At 41.3% G+C, this 19,632-nt stretch overlaps 1 protein-coding gene across 5 annotated transcripts in view; it reads right to left on the bottom strand.

Moving 5' to 3' along the window:
- SANBR (SANT and BTB domain regulator of CSR) overlaps nt 1–18,483 on the bottom strand; it is a 48,213-nt gene extending 29,730 nt beyond the window's left edge. The window contains exons 1-5 of one of the 5 annotated variants that reach the window (XM_048842785.2): nt 18,357–18,483; nt 17,899–18,018; nt 11,231–11,396; nt 6,484–6,670; nt 1,089–1,182 (exon numbers count right to left, since the gene is read on the bottom strand). In XM_048842785.2, the coding sequence (XP_048698742.2) occupies nt 1,089–1,182; nt 6,484–6,670; nt 11,231–11,380 (431 nt within the window). In that variant the 5' untranslated portion in view covers nt 11,381–11,396; nt 17,899–18,018; nt 18,357–18,483. Of the gene's footprint in view, nt 1–1,088; nt 1,183–6,483; nt 6,671–9,091; nt 9,275–9,500; nt 9,783–11,230; nt 11,397–13,575; nt 13,651–17,898; nt 18,251–18,356 lie in introns of those variants that run through there. The other 4 variants (XM_048842784.2, XM_048842787.2, XM_048842786.2 and 1 more) reach the window with 4 other exon arrangements.
- Between the last annotated feature and the right edge of the window lie 1,149 nt (nt 18,484–19,632).

Here is a 19,632-nt window from a genome sequence, read left to right as displayed (position 1 = left end):
ATTTTTTTTTAAAAGACCTACAGGTAAAAAACAACATATTTAGAGAATTTAATTATTTTAGGCTAGTGACCCCCTCTCACAATAATGAGCAGTGTTCACATGGGAGTAAATGCTCAGTGACACAGAGGCTCCTAGGCAAAAGGTTCCGTGTTCTTTGCAAACAACTCTCACCTCAGACCTGACAAAACTCACTACATCAAATGTGTCTTACAAGATATTTATCCATGAAGAGTAACGTGTAACTCGTAACTTGTCAAGATTCATAATCATTGCAAGATGTATTTATGAAATAACATTTAAGAAATAACTTATTTATACCTAAAGTGTGCTTACGGACTTGGAGTAACAATTAGTCACCTGAGGATAATGTATCTCGGTGATGAGCCATTCAGGCAGAAGGGAGTCTCTCACACCTCCCAACAAATGCTTATGTTGTTGTTGTTACTTCTTGGTACTTCCTGCAATGCGCATATATTCTTTGTAATCGTATTCTTTCGAAGTGCTGTTATTTTAGTTTTTTGACTGGTCTATGCATTTCATAATTTTATTTCTCTTACTTAAATTTAATTCTTTGAGTAGTGAGTTCTAAAATGCCCAACCTGTCCTGGCTGGAGTAATTATCCCTGTGATAACTTCATAAATTTGTTTGTATAAAAAGTGTTAGGCCGAACAGAGGCTAGTTTATGTTATTCAACTGTCTTGGCAATTTGGTTAACATCACAAATCACCAATAGGTCTCTCTCTACACCTAGAGTTTTCAGCTATTTCCCCATCATTGGTGTAGCACCACTGCAGCTCCAAAAGTCCTGACATTGGTGGAAGTGCTCGTGGAGCACAGGAGCAGGTGTGTTCACCACGCTGTTAGATGACACTATGGTAAAACACGAACAATTGATTAGATTACATGATGGTGAAAACACCCATGACTGATTTCCACGAGCATTCCAACTGTTGCTAGCACGGATGGAGCTGCACAAATACTAACTGACAAATGGTGGGAAAGTTGCTGAAAAGATGCAAATCTGTGAAGAGCAGATTTCAGTTTCACTGATATCAGCTTCCCAGATAGCAAACAATCATAATCTTACCCTTGACTTTCATCAGCATTTTCTCCACCTTTATGTGCAGAATGTTTCTCAGCTTCTGAAGAACAATTTCTTGTGGAAGCGACACTGGACCTTCCTTCAACATAATAAAAAGCAGCATTAGAATTTGAGGTTAAACTCAGGGACTCATATACCATTTGCTAGTGTTGCAAGTGTGTTGCTCCCATTCTGAAAAGAAGTTGTCATGATTATAACTGTCACAGGCTTCTCGAACACCTGGTTTAAAGCAGCAATCTGGGTTAAGCTACAATGAAAAGGCAGACAGTCAAATCTTTTTCACTCAGGATTAGGTGTACAGCAGACACTGAAGTAAAGGGTAATTGACCTTTACCTTGGATAAGCTTTCCTCACTAATGTACAGCATGCAGTAGGGTGTGGATTCAAAGCACACCTCTAAACAATGTACTAATCCACAGAGACCTTCCTACCAACACAACAAAAAGAAGGATTCTAGGTGGACTCCTCCTGAAGATCAAAACAACAGACTGGGCTTCTACATAGAGTGCTTCCGCCGACTTGCACGGGCTGAAATTGTGGAAAAGCAGCATCACTTGCCCCATAACCTCAGCCATGCAGAACACAATGCTATCCACAGCCTCAGAAACAACTCTGACATCATAATCAAAAAGGCTGACAAAGGAGATGCTGCTGTCATCATGAACAGGTCGGAATATGAACAAGAGGCTGCTCAGCAGCTCTCCAACACCACTTTCTACAAGCCATTACCCTCTGATCCCACTGAGGGTTACCAAAAGAAACTACAGCATTTGCTCAAGAAACTCCCTGAAAAAGCACAAGAACAAATCCGCACAGACACACCCCTGGAACCCCAACCTGGGGTATTCTGTTACCCAAGATCCATAAACCTGGAAATCCTGGACGCCTCATCATCTCAGGCATTGGCACCCTGACAGCAGGATTGTCTGGCTATGTAGACTCCCTCCTCAGGCCCTACGCTACCAGCACTCCCAGCTATCTTCGAGACACCACTGACTTCCTGAGGAAAACTACAATCCATCGGTGATCTTCCTGAAAACACCATCCTGGCCACTATGGATGTAGAAGCCCTCTACACCAACATTCCACACAAAGATGGACTACAAGCCGTCAGGAACACTATCCCCGATAATGTCACGGCAAACCTGGTGGCTGAACTTTGTGACTTTGTCCTCACCCACAACTATTTCACATTTGGGGACAATGTATACCTTCAAATCAGCGGCACTGCTGTGGTACCCGCATGGCCCCACAGTATGCCAACATTTTTACGGCTGACTTACAACAACGCTTCCTCAGCTCTCGTCCCCTAATGCCCCTACTCTACCTGCGCTACATTGATGACATCATCATCTGGACCCATGGAAAAGAAGCCCTTGAGGAATTCCACCATGATTTCAACAATTTCCATCCCACCATCAACCTCAGCCTGGACCAGTCCACACAGGAGATCCACTTCCTGGACACTACAGTGCTAATAAACGATGGTCACATAAACAACTCCCTATACTGGAAACCTACTGACCGCTATTCCTACCTTCATGCCTCCAGCTTTCACCCTGACCACACCACACGATCCATTGTCTACAGCCAAGCTCTGCGATACAACCGCATTTGCTCCAATCCCTCAGACAGAGACAAACGCCTACAAGAGCTCTATCAAGCATTCTTACAACTACAATACCCACCTGCTGAAGTGAAGAAACAGATTGACAGAGCCAGAAGAGTACCCAGAAGTCACCTACTACAGGACAGGCCCAACAAAGAAAATAACAGAACGCCACTAGAGGTCACCTTCAGCCCCCAACTAAACCCTCTCCAACGCATCATCAAGGATCTATAACCTATCCTGAAGGACGACCCATCGCTCTCACAAATCTTGGGAGACAGGCCAGTCCCTGCCTACAGACAGCCCCCCAACCTGAAGCAAATACTCACCAGCAACCACACAACAAAAACACTAACCCAGGACCCTATCCTTGCAACAAATCCCGTTGCCAACTGTGTCCACATATCTATTCAGGGGACACCATCATGGGGCCTAATCACATCAGCCACACTATCAGAGGCTCGTTCACCTGCACATCTACCAATGTGATATATGCCATCATGTGCCAGCAATGCCCCTCTGCCATGTACATTGGTCAAACTGGACAGTCTCTATGTAAAAGAATAAATGGACACAAATTAGATGTCAAGAATTATAACATTCATAAACCAGTCAAACAACACTTCAATCTCTCTGGTCACTCGATTTCTGACCTAAAAGTGGCAATTCAACAAAAAGTCCTCAAAAACAGACTCCAATGAGAGACTGCTGAATTGGAATTAATTTGCAAATTGGATACAATTAACTTAGGCTTGAATAGAGACAGAGTGGTTGAGTCATTACACAAAGTAAAACTATTTCCCCTTGTTTATTCCCCCCCCTCCCCTCCACTGTTCCTCAGACATTCTTGTTAACTGCTGGAAATGGCCCACCTTGATTATCACTACAAAAGGTTTTCTTCCCCTCCCCCTGCTGGTAATAGCTCATCTTAAGTGATCACTCTCCTTACAGTGTGCATGATAAACACCCATTTTTTCATGTTCTGTGTGTATATAAATCTCCTCACTGTATTTTCCACTGAATGCATCCGATGAAGTGAGCTGTAGCTCACGAAAGCTTATGCTCAAATAAATTGGTTAGTCGCTAAGGTGCCACAAGTCCTCCTTTTCTTTTTGAAATCAAAAAGTCTTTCCACTGACTTCAGTGGCTTTGGATCAGGCCTTGAGAGCCCCAGTATGCAGGCTTCCAGCAGATTTTTCTTGCGGTGATGTAATGACCCATCAAATGTGAAAAAGCCCCTTAAACTTCTTGTAGAACTTCAGTTTTGAATGTAGAGAAGTCGCCATCTTAAATAGTTAATGGGAAAGCCCGCAAAAGAACGCTTTGGCTCTCTCATACTGTCTCCTCCTGGCTACACTGAAGAAGTTAGACCTTTACACCAATATGGCTACATATACTGGCACTTTTTGACACAGATTAGCATGCGATACTATTATCTCACCTCCATGATCTGGCTGGGTGAACAGAATGCTTTAAGCTGTTTTTCCCCCCCCCTTGGTTCTTGAAGAGATTCCTGTTGATTGTGATGGATAGCAGCTCCCTCCTCCCCCAAAGAGCCCTCCCTTATGCAGATAGTCCTATAGGTTGCAATTCTGTCACCCTCATTGTTCAGCATGTGAGGTTACTAGGGGAGACTGATTGTACATGAACTGAAGTACCAAGAACAAGCAGCTGACACCAAGCTATACTTCTCAATCAGCATGGATACTGTAGATCTTCTGATGCCCCTGAGCAAAGCAGGCACTTGGATGAAAGGTACTGGCTCAGGCTCATTCCAAATAAAATGCAGAGGATTGGGGTTCACAAGGGAAAAAAAGTTATAGAAGAACTGGCAGGATCAGCGACCCCACCATCAATTCTATGCATCTGTCTTTCAATTATGAAAGTGGTGCACAAGGTCATAGCCTCTCTGGATTAATCAGTGCTCCAAGATTCACACATAGAGGGAAAAGTTATTTCTGAACAGGATTGCTAACTGCCCAAGAGCATGCACTCTTATCCCAACCAAAGAGAACCTCGCTACAGTGATGCATGCCTTTATCACCTTAAGGCTAGATTACTACAATCTGCTGTAACAGTAGCAGATGCTGAAGGCCACCAGGAAACTAAGTGGTTCAGAACACAGCAACATGTCTTTTAACTCAGCAAGAACACATCAGAAGCAGCAAAACCAATGCTCAGTTCAAAGTTCTAATCCATCTTTAAGACTGCGAATGGACTAGGAACCAGCTCACTCAGACCACCTCTCTACACAATCTGCCATGACAGGTAAGATTGGTGAGGTCTATTTATCTGACAGTCCCTAGGGTGGTCTTGTGAGGGGTAGGGGCAGAGCCTTCAGAGTGGATGTCCCCAGGCTGTGAAATTCCTTTCCAGGAGACATATGACTGAGGTGGGGCCTTGGATTTTGCAGAGCACAACAAGAGCTATCTTTTCACAGGTATTCACTCAATGAAGTTTTGGAAGTTCCTCTAAAATATTCCCCTCCACAGCCACCATTTGGCTCTGTTCCTTATTTAAGGTATGCCAGAAGGAGAGAAAGGAAGAATGTACATTTCTTTTTATAAGATTTTGTTGTGTCACTTATAAGTGTGACAGTCCCTGTAGAAGGCAATTACTACTACATACATTCTATGTGTGTTAAACTGCATTATTCAGAAAATGCCTGTTTAACTAGCAGTAGTTGCATGTGATGTCTGAAGAGGCCAGTTGGTTTTTGCACTTAATTTCTTACGTTATTGAAAAAGAAGAAAAATCTGGAGTTATTCTGTTTGAGGAGTTTATAAGCAAAACTAATAAGTCACTAGCTGCTCACCTGGTAAATTCCCACCACCAAGTGAGCACTCAACTTGCTATGTGTACACAACTTAAGTATGTGCCTGAAGCCTTAAGGAAACATTTCTAGACTGCATACCCATTACGCAATTTGCAAATGTTCATATTTTGCAAGGATTAAAAGATGTTTTTTTTAAACTATGTATTAAGAACCATGTCTGTGTTTCAGCTTGCACACTGTAGCTGTTTTTACGGTAGCACTGTTAAAGAGCTCTAGTTAGAAAAAGCAACTTTTGCCACCACCCTCCTATCGTTCATAAACAAAATCATTTCAGTTGTTTAACTGTTTCTTTAAAAACTTTAGACAAAGACAAAATTGCTATTTTTAACCCAAAAAATAATGGTTTCTCGAAGTTGCAAGTCTGTGAAAAACTGGTCATAATCAGAAAGCACATCATCATCAAAGTGTCTCATGACACCAATCTGGTTAACTGGGGCACAATCCAAATTCCTGTTTTAGTAAACGGGAGTCTTTTCACTGACTACAGTGGCAGATGGATTGGACCTTTGGCTGGGAAAGAATAGTGAAATCTAAGAAATCGCCAACACAATGTTCTACTGCTCCTGTGTTTTCTTTAGAGATTTTCTACTCATCTTAAAGTCACAACTATTATCACCTCCAGCGGTAAGTTTTGACATTAACATACCTGTGGCTATAAAATTGCCAAGAACGTACCTGAAAGATTTAGTATAAAATCACGTACATCATTTTAAGCAGTTTAAAACTGTTATTGTAACTACTTTTTAAAAAGCCACAAACATTTGTACTTGAAACACTAAATGGGTTGACTCAGTTGGAAATAGTTATTTTAGTTTATGCAGCAGTATTCGTGGCAAACTTATTTGAAGATTACTAACTACTAATTCCAGAAATAGGTTTACCAGACAAAAGAAAAACAGTGGACATAACACTATAATTAAAGTCACAGAATTTACCAATTATGGAAATTGAATTCTGCCCAATGGAAGGTTCTTGAAACTCCCCCTGTGTATCCAGCAGAGAGGATTTGATGTACGTAGCTAGGGTTTCAACAGGACTCCCGCCGGTAGCCATTAATGGATTGTACTGGTTGTCAACAGGTGAACTTCCACTACTTTTCAGTTCATCAAACCGTTTTGCACACTGTCAAGAGATAAAACGACGGGAATATGAAGCAGATACCTGAAACTATATCACTTTAAAGGCTGATATTGTTTCCTGATAGTTTCTGCAAATCGATTGTTACATCATAGTTAAAAAAGTTTATTAAAGCTAATGTTAAAATTATATCAAATACAGATTAAGGAAAGAGTGTCTATACATCTGGGTGTAGTACTTAGATTATCCAAAAGTACAAGGTTTGGTTTAAAAGTCATAAAATACATATACCAACTCCTGCTAAATGGCCAACATTGGAGTTCTGAATTGAAACCAAACCAACTAAGAATCTTCACGCTTAATATTGATTAAGCCACATGGTAACTCACTCTGCAATACCTAAGAAGGGCAGAATATCCATGCAATATCTAAGATTTACCACAGTTTCAAGACCCAACCAACGTTCACACAAATTAAAGGATGGAGTTTCTGACTTAACCTGCATTTCCCTCTTTACAGCTTAATCTTAACCTTAAAAGGGTAGTTAGATTTTTTTAAACTTAGCTCCTTAAATTATAATACCTTAAATTACTCAAAGTAGAAATGTCTGTAAAATAAGAACATAAGAAATTAAGAATGGCCATACTGGGTCAGACCAATGGTCCAGCTAGCCCAGAATCCTGTCTTCTGACAGTGGCTTCAGAGGAAATTAACAGAAGAGGGCAATTTTGAGTGATCCATCCTCTGTTGTCCAGTCCCAGCTTCTGGCAGTTGGAGGTTTAGGACATCTGAAGCATGGGGTTGCATTCCTGACCATCTTGGCTAATAGCCACTGATGAACCCATCTTCCATTAATTTATCTACTGTATATACTCATTCATAAGCCGAATACTTTTGTTAAAAAAGTGACGCATCAAAGAGCAGGGGGTCAGCTTATAAACGGGTCTACACCAAAATCTGATGATTTTAAATTCTATGGAATCATTGAATTGAATATCTAATACATTGTCATTTTGTTTACCTAGAGCGTCTGCAGGCATGGAGACCCTCAGCTCCCTGTGGCCACGATTTGCCGTTCCCAGCCAATGGGAGCTGCGGGAAGTGGCGCCACTTCCCGCAGCTCCCATTGGCTGGGAACAGCAAACCGCAGCCACTGGGAGCTGAGGGGCTCCAGGCCTGGAGGGGCTCCAGGTAAACAAAACGTCCAGGCCCACTAGCGGCTTACCCTAAAGGGCCAGGAGCCGAAATTTGCCAACCCCTGAAATATAGGGTCGGCTTATGAAAGGGTCATATTGTTTTTGCTATTTTTACCAACCCATCTTGGGGGGTCGGCTTATAAACAAATGGTCTAATGAACAAGTATATACAATAATTCTTTTTCGAACCCAGTTATACTTTTGGTCTTCACAACATCCCATGGTAAGAAATTCTACAGATTGACTGTGCATTGTGTGATGCGCTTCCTTTTGTTTATTTTAAACCTGCTGCTTATTAATTTCGTCACATGACCCTTAGCTCTTCTTATACGAAGAGGTAAATAACACTTCCCTATTCACTTTCTCCACATCATTCATGATTTTATAGACTTCTATCATATCTCCCCTTAGTCATCCCTTTCTAAGATGAACTGTCCTAGTCTTTTTAATCTCTCCTCATATGAAAGTTCATTCTATACCTCTAATCATTTTTGTTGCTCTTCCCTTTATTGCTTCCAATTTGAATATCTTTTTTTAGAGATGGGGCTATCAGAGCTGCTTACAGTATTCAAGGTCTGGGTGTACCATATACGTGCCAGTATGATATTTTCTCTCTTATTATTTATCATTTTCCTAATGGTTCCTGACATTGTTAGCTTTTTTTGAACTGATGTTGCTGAGTGGATGTTGTCAGAAAAAAACAGCCATGATGACGCCAAAAATCTCTTTATTGAGTGGTAATAGCAAATTTGGACCCCATGATTTTGCTATATAGTTGGGATTATTTTTTCCTATGTGCATTACTCTCCACTTAACATTGAATTTCATCTGCCATTTTGTTAACCAGTCACCTGGTTTAGAGAGATCACTTTGCAACTCTTCACAGTCAGCTTTGGAATTAACAATCTTGAGCAAATTTGTATCCTCTGCAAATTTTGCCACCTCACTGTTCACCGCCTTTTTCAAATCATTTATTAATATGTTCAAAAGCACAGGTGCCAGGACAGACCCATGGGTAACCACTGTATTTATCTCCATTGTAAAAACAATTTATTCCTACCCCTTTGTTACATATTTTTTAACTAGTTACTCATCCAGGAGAGGACCTTCTCTCATCCCATGACTGCTTAGTTTGCTTAAAAGCTTCTGTTGTGGGATCTTGTCAAAGACTTTCTGAAAGTTCAGCTACATTGTATTCACTAGATAACCCTACACTACATGCTTGTTGATACCCTCAAAGAATTCTCACAGAAGGGAAATCATGTCTTACCATTTACAAAAGCCGCATTGACTCTTCCCCAAGATAGTGAGTTTCTCTGTGTCTCTGATAATTTTAACTTCCCATTTGCACAATTATTGTTCCTTTACTTTACGGACTTCCGCTCAGACTGGAAAATTTCATTTTATTTCTATTTAGTTTCCCTTCCTTGTTTTCATTACTCCTGGGGGAATTCTGTGCCAAAAAATTAAAAATTTTACAAAAAATTCTGCATATTTCGTCAAAATAACCCAATATAACCATGTCAGTTTCAATTATTTTGGTAATTTATTTCAAAATACCTGTCAGCAACCAAGTCTGTAACAATACAGACAACAAAAAAGATTCAGGACTTTTTTTTTTTTTTTTTTTACAAATGTGCCCCATGCTGTCTGTCCACCCATATCCTGTGCCTCCTGACCTGGTCCCATGGGGCAGGGCGCTGTGCGGAAGGCATCCTCTTCTCTTCCCTATCTGCAGCTGGGGCTGGCCTGGGAGTGGCTGCTCTGTTCTGGCACCACAGTGGCCCTTGGTGGGCAAAAGGTGTAACTGCAGCACCTTTCTGGCAGAATGCATTTTCTGCAGAAAAAAATTCTACACAGCACATGAATGCTGCACATGCATAGTGGCTCAGAATTCTCCCAGGAGTAAATTTTCATGCAGTCGTGAACAGGCTAATGTTGAAATATTTGGGTTACCAGAACTGCAGGGAAAAGTTAAAATGCAAACAAAACAATATTAGGCTTTTAAAAATTTAATTTTTTGTGTACAAACAGACTTAAATTTGGGCCTCACTTATTAGATGCAGATTTCAATGTAAATTAAAGGCCTTAATGCTTCAAACAAACAACTACACATGAGAGTAACTTTACGTATAAGAATAGTTTCATTAAACTGAATGGGACAATTCACATGGGAGTTTGAGAGAATGTATTTTAACTCTGTCAAAGTCTATTAGATTAAATAGTCACTTGAGATCATAGGGCTAAATTCATCACAGCAACTAACAGCCTTCTATAGAGGCTCTGCATATCCTAAAGCAGAGTAACCACTTTTCTACTGACCAGGGATATTATCTCAGTTGAGAAAAAGAGGTCAATAAAAAACATACAAAAGATTAATATACTTATAGTAGAAAGCATTGTATCATCAGATGAACAATTAAGTGACAGCATCCACAACTATGAATCTCTACTAAACACTATCAGCTTGTAGGACAATAAAGTTCCACATAGGCTTCAACTCCAGTCAATCATTTTTTATGTGATTCCCATGAACAATGTTATAAATTAAGTGAGAGTTGCCACATTCAATTACAACAAGATGTCTGTTTACTTGTTATTGTGAGTCACAAAAAAACAAAACTGCCTGGAATTTCACAACAAATTTTGGCCCTGGACTCAAAAGTATCTTGTTTGTCTTTTTTAAACGAAAAACACACACAAATGAGAGTTGTACAATGAAGCAAGCAAGATAAGATAAAATAAATCATCCAGGTGTTTCCTTTAAAATATGTGCATTGAGCAAATTTGAAATCCAAGAGCTTAAATTTTTCTGTAAACTGTTAGGGCCTGATCCTAGAGATTCTGAGTGCTCCTATCTCCCACTGAATAAGGAAGCACTCTGACTTGAAGGATCAAGCTAGCTGTCCTTGAAAATTGGAGCTTTGTTATTTCCAATTGGAAAGTATATCTGATCATATGCTAACACCATCTACCTCAGGAAAATTGTGTTTGCAGAGTATACCATAAACTGTGTGTGGGGGGGAGGGAATATGAAGTATGTATTTGCCTTCCTTGTCATAAGGCTGTATTTTACAGTGTAATCTGAAAGTTTCTTGAACCGTTACAGACTCTTTCTTTTCACTTCACTTGTTCTTTTGACTAATTCCCAGTAATACTGCCTTAGGCTATAAGATGCACATTCTGCATTCAAGTTATGAATTTTGTTTACTTCATATCTTGAATGTGGAGGTTTTCTAACACCTTCCTATTTGCATTTTTAACATATTGCTTAACTCTTTCAGGTCGTTTAAGTTCAAGTAACTTTACAAAACCATTCCCCCACCCTTCCAGCCCTCCTCCTGATAAAAGTGTAGTTCTCTTGATAAAGCACTGTTTAAACAGACACACTGATGGTTAACAAAGTTACCTCTTTGGACGTAAATCCTGGAACCAGCCTTGCCACACTGTCCCAGTTGATAGGCTGAGGGACACCGATTAAAGAGTACAGGATCATATCCAAAACCATTTGATTGTTATCATATGGAAAGTTATTGTTTTCTGAGTATCCTCGACTCATCTTTTGGCTCTAAAAGCTAGAGAGGCAAATGTTGTAAATATGTATACATAAAGACCCGTAAAGTTTAATACTGCTCATGTTTCACAGCAGCAATAATTGCGTGATCAGTTAAAGTACAATACACATTAATGGCAGCACTACTGTTACTATACAAAGGCAAGTACTAATACTACTACTTAAATAAATCATATACAGACATCTATGCAGCCCAGAGTCCATTAAAAAACACACAATTGCAAAGTAGTTTGTTTCAGTTCCAACAGGTTTTCATCCTGATCAATACCTTAAGTAGTTCTATCATAAAAAAAGCCAAAAGATTCAACTTGATTTAGGGTTAAAAAGAACACTAATTAAACTACAGCAGGCTTTGTTTTAGAAGTGGCAATATTTAGAAATGTTAAGGCATTTGACAAAAGAAGACAACAGACGTTATTCTGAAGATACCAAGATGAGTCATACTATAGTCTGACATCTAAATCTAAAAGGAGAAAACTATTCCTCAATAGGGAACATGCAGTGTTATTAATCATCTCCTCTTCCTTGAGGTATGAATGAGTGAGTAGATTAAATAGGAGACCATTCAGAAAAATCAGCAAGATGGTGGGTACCATTAATTCTTATTACAGGTTACAGGGAGTTCAGCTGGGTTTTTTTAAAAATATAAACCTGACAACAGTAATATAAAGTTATTAGCAAGAAATTGAGACACTGATTTTTCTAATTAGGTAGTAAATAGGAAAGACAGGAATCAGTATAACAACTACTGTATAAAAAGTAGAGAAAATAGTCTTTTAATTTAAGGTGTAGCTATGAATGAGTAGTGTATTATAGTGATATGCAATTACTTATTGCAGCACATGCTTTGGCCACAGAAAGTAAATTCAGGTAAGCTTATGTAGAGGGAGTAGCTATTAAAATAGATATTCCAGCACTTAAAATGGAAATACTAGCAACTGATGGGATCCACAAAGTGGAGATTAATAAGAAAGAAAGAAAACTGGACAAAACTTGCATGATGCACAGTAGTTTCAAACGATACTAAACTCATCCAGTTAAAAACTTGGTAAATAAGTGCTTTACTGTCCAATCACATGCTTATATGCCTACAGGGTAGGCCCAGTTATTTCAGACTCTCCATTAATTCTGCATGCCCAATCTAAGATATCTACAACTTGACTTTTCAGATGTTCTGAAGCACCCACAGCTCTGAAGTCAATGGGAGCTGCAGCTCTCAGCAACTCTGAAAATCAGGTCCTATGGGTTTCAACTTGAGCATCAAGGAACTGAGGCATACAATTCAATTAGTGAACAATTTTGAAAAATGTTGGCCTTAGTTATTATGATTGTCAATTCTGGTAATTTTTGATTCTTCTATACCACCGCCTCCTGCGAGCGGCACCCAAGTTGTAAGTATATTCAAAAGGAGCCTGCTGGTGGAAAGATTTTAGAAACTAAGATTTTCAAATGCAACTATTAATTTTGGGTGCCCAACTGAGATACCTTAAGGAGGTCCGATTTACAGGAAGCGTTGGCCACCCACTCTCTGAAAATCAGGTCCTGTCAAGGTGCCTCAAATTGGGCACCTAAAAACTGAGGCACTCAAAATTACTAGTCATAGCTGAAAATCTTAATCTTGGGTTATAAATAATATGGCAATGGTTATAACCAAGAGTTATAACTATGGAGAATCCTCAGAAGGCTGCAGTTGGATGTAGTCTCAATGGACTTGCTTGCTACAGGGAAAGTCCTGTAAGAGTTGCTTCCTTTGCCCCACACTTACTTTTCTAGTAGCTAAGAGATGATTTCTTACAAATTTGTGCTGCAGTAGTAGGTAGCCCACTGATTTCATTTCAGAGTATATAAGCAATAAGGCATAACGTTTTGCCAGAAATTTGAACTGGTAAAACAAACAAAAAAACCCCCAACATGTAACTGAGGAAGTGTTTATGTTGTGGGGAAAAGCAAATGAATTTGTAGAAAATATTTGGAAAAAGAAACAAACTGGAATAATTTTCTTAGGTTCAGAATATTCATCAAAAGAAAATTTAGAGAGAAAGTTGATTTTTCTTTTCAAGGTAGCTTTGTTTGAGAAAAAAAAAACCAGGAAGTCATATATAGTTTCTCTGAAATGTAGCACTTGCAAGAAGTCCCAAATTAACAGCTATGGAAAATATTTAGCTAAAGAGCAGATGTACCTTATAAGCAATAGCTGTCAAAACTTTCCTATGCAGGACTGCCAGTGTGTTTCAGCACTGTTCCAGAATTGCAACCTTTAGGAGTAAAAGTAATTCAGTCTCCACGTCCAATCAATAATTGGCCTTCATTCTCCGAATACTGTCAAAATTGTGATGATTTTTTTTTTTAATTCAGACCTCTCTCCATTAGTGAATGGACAGAAACCAATAGAAACCATTGAATATTGCATAAGAAGTTACCAAAAGGGATGACCAGGGCCAAATCTGAATCAATGAGGTGAATGGTTATTAGATATTAAGCCTGTCTCCTGAGCTATCCAGTCTACCCTTAGCTGACAGTTAAAAAAAAAAATCTGTCTGAATGACAGCAGGGTAAAGGTGCAGGAACGAGCTTTATTCTCTATAAAGTCAAGATGTAAGTATCGCTTATAGTTAGGCTTAATAAAAATTAAATCACTATTGATATGGATAGCCTATAAACGTGCTCCCTCATAAAGGTTTTACCTATTGTATAAATATACTGTATATTCAGGTGCAGAGATAGAGGAACAGTGGTTATTCTCATTATTAAGTTATTCTTAATAACAGTAGTTATTCTCATTTGCAAGAGTTCTACAATTTACAGGAAACAAAACCACAATAGGTTTATAGTAGTTATAGTATAGTAGTATATTGGGTTACAGTAGTCTTAACATTTTACTAGTAATTATGGTGAAGCAACTCAACAGTGCAACTATGACAGGTACTCCAAGAGGCAGTGACATTTCTTGAGAGGCATGAAGGTTTTGTTTATCAAGTATGCACTTTTCTATTTTAGTATTAACTGGAGCCTAGATTTGGCTATCCATGCAAATACAAAAAGAAAAGGAGTACTTGTGGCACCTTAGAGACTAACCAATTTATTTGAGCATGAGCTTTCGTGAGCTCATGCTCAAATAAATTGGTTAGTCTCTAAGGTGCCACAAGTACTCCTTTTCTTTTTGCGAATACAGACTAACACGGCTGTTACACTAGATGAGGACCTGTTTTGGTCATAAAATGACTAGGAATGGGACTACAGTCTTAGCCACAAACTAAACACAGGTTAAACAGCATAACCAAATGACGAGTCAGTGTCAGAATTAGAACAGTTCCCAATCCTGTATGGATTAGATTAACCCCCATCCTCCAATTTCTTTCTTTCATACACAACACCGACATGTGCTGCCCTATGGGAGGTATCTACTCCCAAAAGTATATCACACGGTCAAATAAATATAGCTACTTAAATCTGCATGTGCAATAATCAAAATACAAACAACTACTGCTGTTTGAATTAAATGCTCATTCTGATCATATACAAAAAGCTGGGCCATACATGGATCATCATACAGGCAAATGAATGAGCTTGGATATTGTATGCATGTAGTATGATATTAAGTCTCAGTATTTACTTCCTATTTTGGAATTAGCACACATTGTGCTTGCCATTGTGGGTTCTCCAACACTGTTCTATTGTTGTATAATAAATCTTGTAAAAGCCATAGCTAAAGCCATGTTCAAGACTACTTCCTTTTGCAGCAATGGTACACACTTTAAGAGATGCAACCTGGACAAGGCCTATAATAAAGTATCACCACTCTCTAGAGATGACACGGCATCTTTGTGTTCTGCAGTCTACACTACTGCAAGTTTCAGAGTAACAGCCGTGTTAGTCTGTATTCGCAAAAAGAAAAGGAGTACTTGTGGCACCTTAGAGACTAACCAATTTATTTGAGCATGAGCTTTCGTGAGCTACAGCTCACTTCATCGGATGCATACCGTGGAAACTGCAGCAGACTTTATATATACACAGAGAATATGAAACAATACCTCCTCCCACCCCACTGTCCTGCTGGTAATAGCTTATCTAAAGTGATCATCAGGTGGGCCATTTCCAGCACAAATCCAGGTTTTCTCACCCTCCACCCCCCCCACACAAATTCACTCTCCTGCTGGTGATAGCCCATCCAAAGTGACAACTCTTTACATAATCAAGTCGGGCTATTTCCTGCACAAATCCAGGTTCTCACATCCCCCCCACCCCCATACACACACAAACTCACTCTCCTGCTGGTAATAGCTCATCTAAACTGACCACGCTCCAAGTTTAAATCCAAGTTAAACCAGAACATCTGGGGGGGGGGGTAGAAAAAAACAAGAGGAAACAGGCTACCTTGCATAATGACTTAGCCATTCCCAGTCTCTATTTAAGCCTAAATTAATAGTATCCAATTTGCAAATGAATTCCAATTCAGCAGTTTCTCGCTGGAGTCTGGATTTGAAGTTTTTTTGTTTTAAGATAGCGACCTTCATGTCTGTGATTGCGTGACCAGAGAGATTGAAGTGTTCTCCGACTGGTTTATGAATGTTATAATTCTTGACATCTGATTTGTGTCCATTTATTCTTTTACATAGAGACTGTCCAGTTTGACCAATGTACATGGCAGAGAGGCATTGCTGGCACATGATGGCATATATCACATTGGTGGATGTGCAGGTGCAATCACAGACATGAAGGTCGCTATCTTAAAACAAAAAAACATCAAATCCAGACTCCAGCGAGAAACTGCTGAATTGGAATTCATTTGCAAATTGGATACTATTAATTTAGGCTTAAATAGAGACTGGGAGTGGCTAAGTCATTATGCAAGGTAGCCTGTTTCCTCTTGTTTTTTCCTACCCCCCCCCCCCCAGATGTTCTGGTTTAACTTGGATTTAAACTTGGAGCGTGGTCAGTTTAGATGAGTTATTACCAGCAGGAGAGTGAGTTTGTGTGTGTATGGGGGTGGGGGGGATGTGAGAAAACCTGGATTTGTGCAGGAAATAGCCCGACTTGATTATGTAAAGAGTTGTCACTTTGGATGGGCTATCACCAGCAGGAGAGTGAATTTGTGGGGGGGGGGTGGAGGGTGAGAAAACCTGGATTTGTGCTGGAAATGGCCCACCTGATGATCACTTTAGATAAGCTATTACCAGCAGGACAGTGGGGTGGGAGGAGGTATTGTTTCATATTCTCTGTGTATATATAAAGTCTGCTGCAGTTTCCACGGTATGCATCCGATGAAGTGAGCTGTAGCTCACGAAAGCTCATGCTCAAATAAATTGGTTAGTCTCTAAGGTGCCACAAGTACTCCTTTTCTTACTACTGCAAGTGAAGATCAACTTAAAAAAAAACAATGCCACAAATAAGGTAAGTGAGACATAGCAGTTATGGGTGTGGCACAAAGTTTTAAAACCACTTAGACTAGTACATTAAATACACACAGAAAGAAGGCAACTTCAGAAAGGTATAGAAGGTTTACTTACAGTTAGGGAAATCATAGAATACCAGGGTTGGAAGAGTCCTCAGGAGGACATCTAGTCCAACTCCCTGCTCAAAGCAGGACCAATCCCCAATTTTTGCCCCAGATCCCAAATGGCTTCCTCAAGGATTTAACTCACAACCCTGGGTTTAGCAGGCCAGTGCTCAAACCACTGAGCTATGTGGAGAATCATGTAAGACTAAAATTTTAAAAAAATATGCAGACAAATCCTTGGTATGGAAAGAAGACAAAGCACAATTCTAGGACTGGGATTTAACCATTTCCATGCAAAGAATTTACTAGAGTTGCAGAGGATTTTCTTTTTCTTTCCTTTTTTCTTTTCTTTTTTTTTGGGGGGGGGGATTTTTTGTATACTATATGTTTAATTATCAAGTATTAACACATTTAAAAATCCTTGCCATGTAAATATCAGAAACAATAAGAATTAAAAATCAATCTGTTGTTTAGAGACATTAGTCATCAGACTTCTCTATTTAACAGGGTGTTATGACCATATTACAGTACAAGCATCCTTAAAACATCTATGACATGTCATTTCTAATATTTTATTAAGTTGAGTGGCATTTCTGATTATACATATTTAACAGACCAGGCATGTCTATGAAATGTTTAGTATTCAAAAAAATTGGGCACGTGTGCTGGGTTTTTGTTTTTTGGAGGGGGGGGGCAGGTGAAGGTACTTTCTAAGTACTGAATAAAAGATAAAATATTTAAGTATTTATTTGTCCTCCAGCTATTTTTCTGGGTACAAAATTAGTGTGTTAGTTTTACCATAACCACCCCACCTCCGAGGGGCCCCTGTCCACGGAAGCAGGGACCCCAAGACTGACGAACCACACCCCGAATGGTGGGGCTCGCTCAGCGGTGCCCAGCAGGTGGGCGGGGCGGGCCCAGGGGCAGCGTCCCCTAGAGAGCGAGGCGGGTGCTCAGCGCCTCCTGCCCAGAAGGAAAGAGGCGCTGAAAGGAGGGAGTCGGTTACCTGGGGCCCGATCCGGGCGGCAGCAGGAGGATGCGGACCTCTGGGTTTGAAGCCACTGAGGAGCTCGGCGAGCCCCAGCGCCGCGCTAGGGTAGGATGGAGAGGACCAAGAAGGCGCTTCCTGGGGGAGGCAAGAATCCAGGCAGAGCGTTACCGCAGCTCGGCCACAGACTCAGCGTCTCCCTCGGCCTCGCCCAGACGCAGCCTGCCACAGTCCGCCCGCACGCCCGCCACCATCTCCCAGCCGCTCCGGCGCCGGGAGCCGCTGGCCGCGCAGAGGCCGCTCACCGACCCCCCCCACCTGCCACGCCCGGGACACTGGCAGCCCCCGCCAGAGGGCAGCCAATGGGTGGTGAGGCGCGGCCTTCCCCAGAGAGGCGGGCCTTGGCGTGCGGTGTCACGGGGTCGAGTCTCCGCCTCCTTCCCCCGCCTTGTCGCAGTGCAGCGGCTCCGCCCTACCCTCAGCGTCTGGTCTCCTAGCAACGAGCCGCGCAAGGCGACGCCGGGCTGGGATCCGCCGTCTGAGGCAGGTGGCCGGGGAGGGCGGAGCTGCTCCCTTCCCTACCCAGGGCTGGAGGAGATGAGACCCCCCCATCCGCTCGCCCCGAGGCCCCAGCCCTGTCTCGGCGTGACGTCACGCCATCCTCCATCGGCACTTCAGCGTGATGTCGCTATCAGCATGACGTCACCCCGCCACTCGACGTCACCCGCCTCACCGCCACCTCAGTGCGATGTCACCCAACCAACCAGCCCTGTACCTGGGCATGACGTCACCCCAGCACCCAACCTCACAGCGCGACAAAATCCTAACCTGTACATGTGCTGTTCCAAAAACCAGTGAAAAATCAGTGCAGTGATTGGTCTCAATTTCACCACTACCACCAGGATGGCTCTGGGTAAAAGACACATTTTCAGCTCCTGTGGAGGCGTTATTGTCCTCCCAGGACCTAAATGCGATCCCCTTTCCTGCACAGAAGAGAGAGTTGACACCTCATGTGCTGGAAGTGGGGAGAGGACAGACAGGCTGTAGATGTACGTACATTGCCCCTTCCCATCCCAGCTAGTAGTGGTGAATCTGCCAGTGGAGAATTCCCTGAGGATTTCATTAACTTTTGCCTGGGTCCCCCTGGGTGATTTCAGGGGCAGTGGAGCATGGGAAAGCCATATTGCCTGGAAACAAAGCTGGAAGAAAGAGATCCCTGCATCTGCACAGAAGCTAGGCACTTGCAGGCAGGCCTGTGCTTTTAGCAGATGTCTCCAGTTTTGTGCAGTTTTTGTTAACCTGATTCTTAGAGGGCTGGTTTATTATAGGGTTCACCAATGATCTGACCAGAATATCCTTAGGTTCTTCTCTCAAAATCAGACTACAGGATTAGAGACTGTAGAGCAGTGGTTCTCCAACTTTTGTACCAGTGACCCCTTTCACATAGCAAGCCTCTGAGTGCGACCCTCCTTATAAATTAAAAACACTTATTTATATATTTAACACCATTATAAATGCTAGAGGAAAAGCAGGGTTTGGGGTGGAGGCTGACAGCTCCCGACCCCCCATGTAATAACCTTGCAACCCCCTTAGGGGTCCTACCCCCCAGTTTGAGGACCCCTGATGTAGAAAGTTCAATACCTTGTACTGACCATTGGAGTGTGTGGCAAGAACATTCACGCTGAGGACAGAGACAGGCTGCAGAGATTTTTATTAAAGTAAAAGTTATCAAAGCTCCAAGCCACAGAATCA

This window comes from Caretta caretta, chromosome 3, assembly GCF_965140235.1.
Source record: "Caretta caretta isolate rCarCar2 chromosome 3, rCarCar1.hap1, whole genome shotgun sequence".
Taxonomy (NCBI): domain Eukaryota; kingdom Metazoa; phylum Chordata; order Testudines; family Cheloniidae; genus Caretta; species Caretta caretta.
Note: the sequence above shows the minus strand (reverse complement) of the source record. Positions and strands in the feature narration are given on the sequence as shown.